This window comes from Monodelphis domestica, chromosome 7 (assembly GCF_027887165.1).
Source record: "Monodelphis domestica isolate mMonDom1 chromosome 7, mMonDom1.pri, whole genome shotgun sequence".
Taxonomy (NCBI): domain Eukaryota; kingdom Metazoa; phylum Chordata; class Mammalia; order Didelphimorphia; family Didelphidae; genus Monodelphis; species Monodelphis domestica.
Window position 1 is genome coordinate 213920816 of NC_077233.1, and position 13569 is coordinate 213934384.

The 13569-nt window shown below is 37.3% G+C and overlaps 1 protein-coding gene across 1 annotated transcript in view; it reads right to left on the reverse strand.

The window, feature by feature from the left end:
- SDK1 (sidekick cell adhesion molecule 1) overlaps positions 1-13569 on the reverse strand; it is a 1320044-nt gene that overhangs the window by 28107 nt on the left and 1278368 nt on the right. The window contains 2 exon segments of the mRNA XM_007498416.3: positions 1939-2076; positions 10480-10644. Coding sequence (XP_007498478.2) covers positions 1939-2076; positions 10480-10644 — 303 coding nt within the window.

A 13569-nucleotide genomic window follows, 5' to 3' on the forward strand; every position in this document is an offset into this window, starting at 1 on the left:
GGGATCTGTTGCTCTTTTCAAATCTCCCCAAAGCTACCTATGAGAATCAGCCTGTACACATTACAGGGATAAGAGGTTGTGAGAGGACAACCAGAGACTGTCAAGGGAGAGAAAGGAACCCAATCTCATGTGGAATAAATAAAATGGGAAAAGTTAAGAGTTAGAAATGGGGAGGGAACAGTAAAGGAGAAGATAAGGTCCAGTAAGGATAAGATATTCTCACAGAAAGAGGAATCGGTAGGGAAAAGGAGACAATAAAAAGGGCCTGGAAACCAGGAATTGGACAGAGGAAGGATGAGTCAGGAGATGTTTTGAATGATGCTACAAACCAAAAGCCTTAAATTCTGCTTGTCTCTCAGGCAGAAATGGTAGACACTCTGGTAGACAAGTATTTTTTCTAAACTTCAATTATGATGTTACATGAATACTCCAGGGTGAGTCTGAATATCAGAAGCTGCAGGTCGTGTCTGTCTTTTCATGTCTGTTTTCCAGGCAGAGAGGAAGACTGAAAGGGGGGACATTTTCTATGCGCCAGGCATAGGGTTCTGTAATAGCATTAGCTCAGGAAAATGCCATGCCATTCATACATTTTAAATCCCACAGGAATAAAATCTGATTTACTAACACTTGTTAGAAGTGAATTTATACAGAAAAAAATAAATCCTTTCTTTGGGGGATGAATTGCTTAACTTCACAAAGGGAAATGGCGAGCTTTTTACAGAGCCTTGTATTTTATTAACCCTTTAGGAATAGATGTGCTGTTAACTTGATGGATAGTTAATGGTAAGAGCTTTGTGCAGCTTGGTGTATCAGAACATCCACTCTGAGGGTAAAGAGTTAAAGTGGCTCTATTACATATGGGCAAGAGAACCTTACCAGAACTCAACATTTCTAAGATGAAAAGGCAAGCTGAATTTGAAAGCTCCAAACTATGAAGCTAGCTCTGGAAAGGGCTCTGTTTCAACTATTTTTGTTAGTTGTAGTCAAATCCTATTACAATAGATGCCTAGGGACTAGCTACAGTCTCTTGCCCTAGTGGAATAATGTGCAGAATATCACCTGGAATAAGGAGGACTTTGGCTAGGGCTTGTAAATCAATTTCTTATGTAAAGGTTTTGTCATGTTGATTGTGTGTGTGTGTGTGAAGAATTTATCATGTATGACAAATTTATTTTTCTAGTCATTTTTGAAGACTAGATTTAGAACAAAAGCAAATGTGAATATGGTAAGGGGTAGGCCTTGATCAATTTTCTGTGTAACTTTTTACAATCAAAACTCAACAATGTGTAAAGGACAGGAGATAGAATGCTGGGCCTAGACAGACAGACAAGTTCACATCTGGCTTCAGACAATTACTTAGTATATGACACTGGGAAGTCATTTAACCTCTGCCTGCTTCTGTCTTTATGTAGACATAATAATATCTACCTCCCAGATTATGGCGAAGACTAAATGAGATATTTGTAAAACAAGTTGCAAACCTTAAAGTTCTACATAAATGCTAACCATGATGATGATGAGACCTTGTGTTATATTTAATAAGACCTCTTTGTAGAGAACTTTATGCTTTTACACAATCCTTCTACATATATTATTTTATTTAGACTTCAAAACAATATTTTGAGATACATGTTATTAGCATCCTCATTTTATAAGTAAGGAAACTGAGCCATAGAAAGAATAAGGGACTTGCCTAAGATCACATAGCCAGCTAGTAGCAAAGCTGGGACTAGAACCCAAGTATTTTCCCCCTTACTCTACAATACCTTCAAGAAAATACATGGGTTTTTTTTTTCTCCCACCTAGAAATAAACAGAATAGCAAAGTCTTTGGCACTGTATTGAACCATGGGGAAAGAAAAAATAATATCCAAACTCTTCAGCTTAAAAGAACTTAGACATGGTATAAAAATAGGAGAAATGAAACCAGAATTCTCACCTGTGTTACAGTTCCTATATTTCTTGTTCTGTCCATGCAAGACCAAGGCAAACACAACAAGCAGGATAAGTATCAGACTTGAAAGAGCCATCACCAGAAGAAACCACCACTCCTCATAAAATGGAGTTTCTGATTGGGCTAAAGAAAAAAGAAATAAGTAATGAAGAGAAAAATCCCTAATGTTATGCATATAAAGCTCCAAAAGAAATGTCCTTTTTTAAAACAGTGATTTCCTTTTACCTTCAGTAAAGAAAAAATATCTATTTAGCATTTAGAGAAATGTCATAATCACCAACTAACATTTATTGGGCACTTCCTCTGTGCTAGGCACTCAGGGTACATATTCATATTTGATTTTTGCCTTCAAAGCTTATAATTCCGTTGGATGACATTCAACAGAGACAACAATACAATGGAGTTAAGCTAAGTGGCCAGTGAATGGTGCAGACAGTAAGTACAATAGGAATTTATAGGAAGGAGAGAGTCCTGTAGGATGAGGTCACAGATTTGTAGAATAAGTTTAGAGATGGAATGGATCTTAGAGGTCATCTTGGCCAACTTCTTCATTTTGTAGATAAGGAAAATGAGTGAGATCCAGAGAAGTAGTAATTTCTCCAGTCACTCAGCTAGTAAATGGCAGAGGTAGAATTCTAGTCCAACCCTCATTCATTTCTGACTCCCATACATTCACAGTTTCATGTACAGCTCTCATTTTCTACTCTGTATGGAAATGCTCTCTTTATTTGGTGTCTGTTAAATTCAGAATTAAAAGAAAAAAACAAGCAATTGAGCTATTTCATAATTATTAGGGAACTAAAAGAGAAATTAGACCAGGCTGTGTCCCTAGCTTCCTGGGCCAGAAGTAGAACTCTTAACTTAGGCTTCTTCACCTCCTTGTCCACTCCCCAAATTTAGTTTCTTAGGGGGGATTATGGTTAAGGGAACAGTAACTATCTCCCAGGCTTGGGTTTGACCTTACTTGAAACAACTTCTCTGGGCTCACTGCTGCTTTGGAGACTCTATAGCTTCAGGCAGTCAGAGTAAGGGTAAGAAGGTGCCACTGAGAAGGTTGTTTGCACACCAGAATAGAAAAGATGGGGAGATTGTACGGGGACTAGACCTGGCTGGCTGCCTGATAACCTCTTTTCCTTTCACAGCAGCCCAGTGTTGGCACATTGCCCTTAGGATCACAAGATCATGGACTTGGAGCTAGAAGGAGCCATTGGGTCTATCAAGTCCAAATCCTTCATTTCACATAGGAGAAAATGGCCATCTAGAATGGTAATGTAAACTAGCCCACAGTCACACATTTGAAAGTGTTAAAGATTCAAAAGAATTTGAATCTCCATCTTTTGATCAAGTTCTCTGACTCCAAATGGCTTTTTCAAAGCACTGTTTGAAATTCCTTTATCCTTTTAACCTTATTTCACTTGTGTGTCTCACATATGCATCAGACATACATATAAACACATTCATACACACATGCACGATTCCTTGTTTTATTTATTAAACCTAATCAATATCCAACCTCAGGAAGATTTCCTCATTCCTCTGGCTACATTATTGACTGTAACCTTGATGGTCACATTCTTGGTACAGCTTTGAGGTGCATAGTTGTGCACATATATAGCATGTACATATAAAGTCCCGTATCTACATACATATCTACATATATAAAATAATATTTATCATTAAAAAGCATATCTTGAAGAAAATTCAGAGGAAGACAAAGTTTTTTATCAATATTCATGTTCTTTACATTTTTCATGAACTTAATATCAGAAATATCAGAAATTCTCACAATGAATGTCATGAAAGGGGCCATCCCACATTCTTGATCAGTGCCTCCCACTCATGCTATGGTGAACTACATTTGGGGTACATTGGAAGACTGGAAATAATCTGGAACTTCATCTATTGATGCAAAGCATAGGCTCAGGTTGGAGTTCTAAGAATGCATACAAAACAAGTTCCACATCTGGTTTTAAGGTAAATGTTTCACTGGAAATGTGGAAAATGTCTTTACTCCAGTAATAAGTGGGGTAAATTTGCTTTGGATAATGTGGCACCACAGGGTTTCTGAGGAGATGATAGGATTTTGATTCCAAAAGATATAAACAGGTCTTCGTGCTTCATGTTAAATACTTCATCTAACAAGTTCAAACTAATCCCAGACCTATTGCTCAGACATTGCTGAGAAAGACTGGCTCTGTGATGGGTTTGAGTGGATCTATTAGAAATATCTCAGTAGGGTATAATATCACCCAATTTTTAGCTGTCTGGATATGGAAGAAATGCCATCACATACAGATCTGTTTACTTTTTTAAAGGATGTAATAAATTGAGCATGATCCAGATGGCAAGTTAAAACTTATATTTTTTGACCCAATGGGATTTCAAGAAATTTAAGTCACATTTCTCCATGTATTACAAAAGTAAGGAAGTCATGTTCTTAAATGACTTGGAAAGTGAGGAATTAACTTCAAGCAACTACATGTACTTGAAATTAAAAGTAACGAGGTAGAAATATATACATATACCTACACAAAAAATGGCAAAACTCATTTCATTAACACATTTGTAGTATAAAAGATGTTTTTTTCACAGGTGAATGATACATTCATGAATTCCTTGCTCAATCTTAAAGTCATCCCAAATATACTTTACTGGACACTCACTGAATCTTTGACTTTGTAGTTATTTTGGTTTACAAAGTACAAATTGAATATTGTCCCTATCCTTGAGAAGCTTATAAATTAGTGGGAAAAAACAGGATGGATAAATACATTTACTCAACTGAGTCATCATGTCAAGACTTTTAATAATTCTTCTCCTCTGGTTACCAAATATCTAGAAGGATTATTCTGTATTTCCTGCCTCTAATGCCTCGGTACTCATTTACTCTTTACAATTTGGCTTCTGACAACTTCTTCCTTAAACTCTATTGAAACTAGATCTTACAGATAATAGAGCCCAACCTCTTTATGAACAAGTCTCCTATACAACATACCTAATGAGTGATCTCTCTCCTAAATTTGCTAAGTTCCAGCAATAGCCTAATAGCTTTTAGATAAATCTAGACAGAAGGAACTTCTCAAATCAAGTTGGAATTTGTGTCTTTATAACTCCCACTGATTGTTCCTCATTCTCTACTGAGGCCAATCATAATATGATGAATTTCTCTTCCATGGGATAGTTCTTAAAATTCTGGAAAGCAGCTTCATGTCTGCCCTAATCTCTTCCACAGGCTAAACATTCCCATTTCCTTCCATCAGTCCTTCTATATGAGATGTCCTAAAGATCTTTCACTATCCTGTTTGTATTTTTCCAGATTCCAAATCAGTGTTTATCAGTGGCCATCCTATTATCTGAATCCTAGAAATGAATAGAAAACTAGAGATGTGATTTGACCAAAACAAGGTATAATGGAATTATCACATCCCTTGTCCTGGTCACTGGCTCACTCAATATATCTAGAGATCTTTTTCACATTTTTGGCTGTTATACAATAATCATGACTAATACTGAATTTATAGTCTATGCCACACCTCCATCTACTTTTCAGAAAAACTACTCTTTAGTCATATCTTTGTCATCTTATATTGTATTTATGAAATTGATTTTTTTAGTCCAGTATTTTAGCCTATCAAATATATTTAGATCTTGATTCTATAATCTGGGGTCTTGGAGGCTCTCTCTCCAAGTTTTCAAAGTATCCCTCCAAGTTGGTTTTATCTGCAAATTTGATTAGTGTACTATTTATATCTTTACACAAAGTAATTGCTAAATACTCTGCTGGGGAATGGCACGGTGGGGGGGGGGGTGATCTCTTGCACAATAACATCAAACTATGAAGAATTACTCTTTGGTTCCAACCATTCAAGCAGTTCTAAATCCACTTGACTGTTCTACTATCTAATCCACATTTCTCCATCTTTTCCATAAAAATATGCCCATAAAATGTCCATGAGATATCGTCAATTTTTTTTTGCTAATATCTAGACAACCCATATCCATAGTCTTTCCCTGACTATTATACTAGTATAATAGCCCTTTCAAAAAGGAAAATCTAGCATAGTTTGTTCTTTGCTTTATTAATTCTTGGTATTTTATGAGATCATTGGCTTCCAATTGCCTAATTTTGGTCTTTAAGGACTGATTTTCCACTATAATCTTTTGATTTTCCTTTTTGGTTTGGTCTATCCTGCTTTTCATGGTTTCCAGCTGTTTGATTTTGGTCTCCAATTGGGAGTTCCTGTCCTTTAAACTGTTATTTTCTTTTTGAACTATTTCCCAATTTTCTTCCATCTTTTTCATAAGCTCCAATTTAAATTCTTCAAGAGCTTGTGGTCAATTTCCATTTTGGGGGAAAGTTTGGATGCATTTATTTGTATGTCCTCTTCTGCTATTTCCTCTGGAGTATGGATTTTTCCTCCATAAAAAATACCCAGGGTCAATGCCTTCTTCTTCTTGGTGTTGGGTAGTTGTTTTTCCTGGGCATTTTTTGCCATCACTATGCTGGTTTTTCCTTCCCTTTCTAGTCAGAAGTTTGAGTGAGGAGGGCAGACTCTTTGTGTATGGAGCTAAGGAATGAGGTTTTTGCCTGAGGCCACCTCTCCAGGCTCTGCAGCTTCTACTCTTTGTTGCCCTTCTCTGTGCTATCTCTGTGTGGGTGCCCAAGGTCTGCACTCTTCAGTCTGCTGCAGTCTCAGGTCTAGCTGCTCTCAGGGGTAGGCCTTTGGTGGTCTTGGTCAGCTGCCAAGGACCTAGAGGTGCCCCTTGCTCGTTCATTGATTCTAGCTCACTGGCTCTGTATATGGGTTGGGGGAGAACACATCAGCTTTCATTTTGATGGAAGCTATTTCACCCGCTTATAGTGTGGAAATGCCCAAATCCCACATACCTTCAATGCTGCACCCTACTGTGGTATCCCTTTGTTCATATGAATTTGGTTGGGTTTTTTTTTTAGCCTTTTGAAGTAGTTTATATTGGTAGGTGATGAGGAGAGGAGTCCTGCATCTACACTGCAGCCATGTTTACCTGGAAGTCCCATAGTTTGTTCTTGATAACGTCATTATGGCTATTTTTAACCAATGCTAAATCTTCCAGATATTTACTATCCATTCCCCTTAATAATGATATTTTGTAGATTTTTTTTTGTGAGGAATTAAAGGCAAATTTGTTGGCTTCTTATAAAGAGATGTCATTCTCTTCCCTTTTTAAATGAAAATTAGAACATTTACTTTTCTTTAGGCCATTTTCATCTTATAGGATTTTTAAAAGATGATTGAGATTGGCTTAGCAATCACACTTAACAGCTTTCAGTAATCTCAAATGCAGTTCACCTGGGCCTAGTGACTTACAATATGGGCAGTTAGGTCCATTCATAACTCCCTTCTTAAATGGATTTCTGCTCCCTAGTAGGCATTTTTGTTTTGTCATCTCCAATCCCAAACTCATTTTCTTTGATAGAGAAACAGAAGCAAATTAAGTGTTGAGAAGTTCTGACCTGTTTCCCTCTGTTCATTTTCATTCTGTCCAACCTGAGAAGTGAACCTGTCCCTTAATCCTTTTTGACAATATAGTGTTCTTAGATTTTTTTTCTAACTGCCTTAAAATTTTGACATGCTGATGCTATATTTAGCTTGCCACATCTCTATACTCACTCTATTCTTTGCCCTTATTTTCGTCTTCTGTATATAGTTTTTTAAATATCTAAGCTGGTTGACCATTTCCCTCATCATGGAACTCTAATGGAAAGATTGACATCAATTTCTTCAGACAATGCCAACCCTTCATTTTCATTTGAATTGTCTCCCTTTGTGTCTTTTTAAAAAAAAAACTCTTACCTTCCATCTTGGAATCAATACTGTGTATTGGTTTCAAGGCAGAAGTTTGGTAAGGGCTAGGCAATGGGGGTGAAGTGACTTGCTCAGGGTCACAGAGATAGGAAGTGTCCGAGGCCAGATTTAAACCCAGGACTTCTTGTCTCTGGGCCTGGCTCGTAATCCATTGAAATCACCTAGTTTCCCCCTTCTTGTTATGTCTTAAGAAATTCAGTCCCATGCTACTTGGGTAGAATTTTCCTTTAGGATTTTAGTGTGTCTGGTCCAACCTTATCCTTTCTCTGAACCCTTTGGAATCTGATCTCCTAAAATTTCAGGGGTATATCAAACTATATTTGGATTTTTCTCTCCTCTATCACAAACTCTAAGATAGAAAGAATCTTTCTCTTCCCAATCCCCAATATTCCCATCCTAGCAACAATAACCTCTTGAATAGTCCCTCCACTCTTGAATTTTATATAAACAGAAGTTTCTTTTAATCATTCTTCTCTCTTTTTCAAGAATGAAGTAATTAGAGCAAGCAAAGAAATTATCACCTTTCTACTTTTGGCATAAAGTACTTTGGAAGACTTCAGATAATTGAAGCTCTCCATCACTATTGTATTGTAGTTGTGTGCCAGGCTCATGATCACTTTGCCAAATCACTCATTAGTTCACTTTTCTGTTCAGGTATTCTGCTATATACTCAAATGAAATACTGTTTTGGTTTATGCTTCCATTCATCTTCACTTAAATGCTCTTCACCATGTTTTTGTCTTCTTGTTCTTAAATTTGCCCACATGAATATGTCTTCTTGAAAAATAATTTTAATCTGCTTCCCTTTCCAGTACACACTTGTGTGCATGCACATATATACATGCTAGCACACACACACACACACACACACACACACACACACACACACACACACACAGGCTTTTAAAAAATTTTGTATTGTTTCTTCTAAATAAGATATATCCTTCTATGGCCATAGTCCAATCATAGGTCTCAAATTGGTGGGATCAGATTGACTTCTGTGCCTCAGTCCTTTGCTGTTTTTCTTTCTTTCTTTCTCTCTCTCTTTCTTTCTTTCTTTCTTTCTTTCTTTCTTTCTTTCTTTCTTTCTTTCTTTCTTTCTTTCTTTCTTTCTTTCTTTCTTTCTTTCTTTCTTTCTTTCTTTCTTTCTTCCTTCCTTCCTTTCTTTCTTCTTCCTTCCTTCTTCCTTCCTTCCTTCCTTCCTTCCTTTCTTTCTTTCTTTCTTTCTTTCTTTCTTTCTTTCTTTCTTTCTTTCTTTCTTTCTTTCTTTCTTTCTTTCTTTCTTTCTTTCTTTCTTTCTTTCTTTCTTTCTTTCTTTCTTTCTTTCTTTCTTTCTTTCTTTCTTTCTTTCTTTCTTTCTTTCTTTCTTCTTTCTTCTTTCTTCCTTTCTTCCTTCCTTCCTTCCTTCCTTCCTTCCTTCCTTCCTTCCTTCCTTCCTTCCTTCCTTCCTTCCTTCCTTCCTTCCTTCCTTCCTTCCTTCCTTCCTTCCTTCCTTCCTTCCTTCCTTCCTTCCTTCCTTCCTTCCTTTCTTTCTTTCTTTCTTTCTTTCTTTCTTTCTTTCTTTCTTTCTTTCTTTCTTTCTAAAAAAGTCCTTACCTTCTTTCTTAGAATTGATATTGAGTATCTGTTGCAAGACAGAAGAGAAGCAAGAGCTAGGCAAGTGGGGTGACTTGCCTTTGGTAACATAGCTTGGAGGCGTCTGAGGCCAAATAGGAACCCAGAACCTTTTATCTCCAAGCCTGGCTTCTCTACCCACTGAGCCACCTAACTGCCTCCTTTGTTGTTCTTAATAGTATTTCCCACTGCAGAAATGAACTGGCAAAGAGCTAGTGCCATAAACTCCAGTGCAGTCACTCTCCTTTTCATCTCATTAGCACACTCTTACCTCATTAGTATCTTGATCATCACATCTGACTTTCTTTCCTTTGTCTTACTTTCCTTTTTTTTTTTAGCTCAAGGGTCTGACTTATCTTACTAATTTCCTTCTCTGATAATTGCCCTCCTCTTCTCTGTGTTCTTTGTCTCCTTGAGCTCAAGTCCTTCTGCTTTGCCTCTCATCTCCTCTTCTCCTTAGGTCTTCTGTTCAGGTTTTTCCTCTTCCTTCAGCTCTAGCCCTTTCCTTTCAGTTTGAATCCTTTCTCCTTCCCAAATCATCCTCTCCAAAATTAATTTCTGGCCTCCTTCACTTTTCTAAAACTCTCAAAATTTCCTTTACAAACCTTTCCTTTTCATATATCATATACACACAAATTTCTATATACCCATTCATGCATACATACACGCACTAGAATCAGGAAACCTCATCTTCTTGGAAACCTCAAATCTGGCCTAAGACACTTATTAGCTGTGTGATCCAAGTCATTCAATCCTGTTTGCCTTAGTTTCTGCATCTATAAAATGAGCTAGAGAAGGCAATGGCAAACCTCTTTAGTATCTTTGCCCCCAAAACCCCCAAAAGGGGTCCCAAAGATTAGACATGACTGAAACAACTGAACAACAGAAACCATATAAGTGTGTGTATACCCATACATACATTTCCCCTCCAGCCTTAGCCTTCACTGTGAAACCGTATCCTGCTTCCTGCATCTCCACTTGTGGAATGTCATGGGGACCACAGCAGTGCCTCTGACTGAGCAGGTCTAAAACTGTACTCATTTTCTTCTCCCCTAAGCCCTATTACCTGATACTGCTACAGAGGGACTACTAGGCTCTCCATAGCCAAAGTCATTCACTGCTACCACTCGAAATTCATAAGTCACTCCCTGCCGGAGCTTGTCCAAGCCGACTGTGTAGGAGGTAGCACTTCGGGGGATGTCCTTCACAAACATGTCCCACAGGCCTTCATCTGGAAAAGAACCAAGATAAGAACTTAATAGTCAATCTTCTTCTGCTCAGACCTCCAACCAATGAGATTATTCCATTACAAATGACTGCTGTGTCTGGCATCAGTGAAGGGGTAGCCCTTGTGTCATTAGAGGCCGCTCCCCAGGCCTCAAAATCCCAGCTTCCCACATTCCTTCTCACGTCATGCCCTTACGTTTTGGAGATAAAGCTTGTGTGCTCTTTTTCCCTGAATGTGGCTGGGAAAACTTTTCTTTACTCTTTACTTTTGTCCTTTTATTTCTTTTACTTCAAGTGATCTTTAATGAAGCTTATAAAAGATAATACTTGGTGTTATTGGATATTAATTTAAATCTTACACACGTGGGTAAATGGTAATCCACCACTGTTCAAGAATACATTATCTAGCTTGTGGGCCATCTATGGGCTTTGCATACTTCCTCTGGACCAGGGACCTGTTATAGATCCTGGGGCATGAGGGAGAAGAATGGGGAAACCTCATCAAATCAAATGAGATCACATTTGTAAAGCATTTAGCACAGTACCTAGGACACAGTAGGCTCTAAATAAATGCTTGCTTCCTTGCCTCCCTTGTTTCAATCCTAAATCTCACACAAACCACACATTATTTCAATATTTCAGTGCTTTAAGGTGGAATCCATGACTCCAATAACTTATCACCAAATGCCAGCCTATCCCCCCTTTACTTAGGTTAGTCTTTGAACAGCAGACCCAAACTCCACTTAGATCACACTCAAAACCTTTCCAGGAAAGTAGAACCTGAAAAAGCTTGTGCTCTCTTGGCATAGCATTTGGGAACTCAGAATCACTCTCAGATGCCAAAACAAAACATTTGAGACAATTAATTATTGATTCCGTATTTTATATTTGATTTTACTCTGTAAGTGATTTTATTCTGTAACTCTATTCTATCTATATTCTATATAACAAACTTAAAGCTTCCTCTCTGTCTTTAGGGAAGATGCATATGTATGCAAAAGTTCAGCCTCCTCTCTCTGACACTAGATACCAAAGGCTGAAGCTTTTCCATGATCACTCATAAAACATTATCTCATCATTTCCTGAAAAGTTTGTATGTTATCATTGAGAAGTTGGACCAATTGACCTTCTCCCTGATTCAGCAATTAAAAATGTGATCTTACCTAATCCCCCAGGCTCCAGTTCTTCTACATACCTGGGTCCCTATCAATAACTTCAGTATACAACTGGGACCCAGAAAACATCCCTTAGAGACAAAGAGAGGTGGTCTCTGTCCCATATGTATGCTATACCCATTTTCTTTAATGTAATCAATAATGATTCCCCAACCCCATGACGTTCCCAATCCCACATCCAATAATGACTTTTGGTCTATATTTATAAAAATAAATTACATCTTTAATTTGAGGTCTTTAGCCAGAGTCAATATCAATGATTCACTCATCTTTTATTAATGGTTTGGGCACCCTAATAATAAACTGTCCTCTTGCATAGAGAATTGCCTCAGCTTACCTTTTAGCTAAATTTCACACACTTAGAATAAGAGTAGACTTTTAAGGAGAGTACACATTTGATGCGGTATTTTGTCTTCAGGCTGACTCCTGGGTGTTCTGGGATCTCCCATCATGGTATCCCATCCAAGTCCCCTTTTCCTTAATGTGTATCCCTAATTCTCCAGATGTAGATCTTTCTAAACTTGACCCATGCAATCCGAAATCTTGGTTTGCTTCTTTCTCTCTCCCTCAAGGTCCTTGCTCTCTGGATATTTTCCTTTTCAGATGCTATTTCAACAGTTATCCTTTGGAGATAGAAATATACTTTTCTTTCTTTCTTTTTTTAAAACTCCTACCTTTTGCCTTAGAGCCAATACTATATATTGGTTCTAAGATAGAAAGAGTGGTAAAGGCTTGGCAATGAGGGTCAAGTGACTTGCCCAGGATCACATAACTAAGAAGTGTCTGAGGTCAAATTTGAACCCAGGACCTCCTGTCTCTGGGCTTGGCTCTCAATCCACTGAGATACCCAGTTGTCCCCAAATGTACTTTTTCTGAACTAGTTAGTATACCAAGTGAGTGTTGTCTAAGGAGAGCTTTTTAAAAGAAAAAATCTGTTAGAGAGAATGTCAAAAAAGAAGCGATATCACATAAACCAATAAGTATGTATGCCATAATTTATATATATGTATACACATACATATATATATATATATAATGCACTAAAATGAGTGTAAATCAGATGATATCTAAGGTTCTTTCTGTCTCTGACTTCCTATGATTTGACTATGAGTGGTGTTTCTTATTCTAGTACAAGATTTTCTACTATCAAAGAGAAGAGTTAATCCTGAATGACAATATACCGGGTGTTCCAAGAGTCTTAGGAAGTTTAAAGCTTTAACTGCTTAAGCTAACAAATGTTTGGGGGAAAAATGTATTTAATAGCTTAAGCTATTAAAGTTTAACTTCACTAAGACTTTTGGGATATTGTATATTCAAATCCCTAAGAGGTATTTTGCTGGGAAACTGTAAACTGTATACAAGGTATCTACTTTTTTAATATATAATATTGTTTAGCTATTTTTCAGTCATGTCTGACTCTTTGTGACCCCGATTTGATGCTGTTTTTGGCAAAGGTCCTGGAGTGGCTTGCCATTTCCTTCTTGAGCTCATTTGACAGATGAGGAATGGAGGCCAATAGAGCAAAGCATTTTGTCCAGGGTCACATAGCTAGTATCTGCCCCTTTTTATGTATAATACATGGGTTATTTTTCCAAACATTCATTAGGCTTGTTTAGATCTTAAAAATGCAAGGTTCTTTAATAAAACTTTTATTGAACCAAATGATTATACCAAAATATCTATTTCAAAGCATAGGATTCATTACTAATTATATATATTATGTTTCTATGTCTCCACACATCAGCATTTCTATC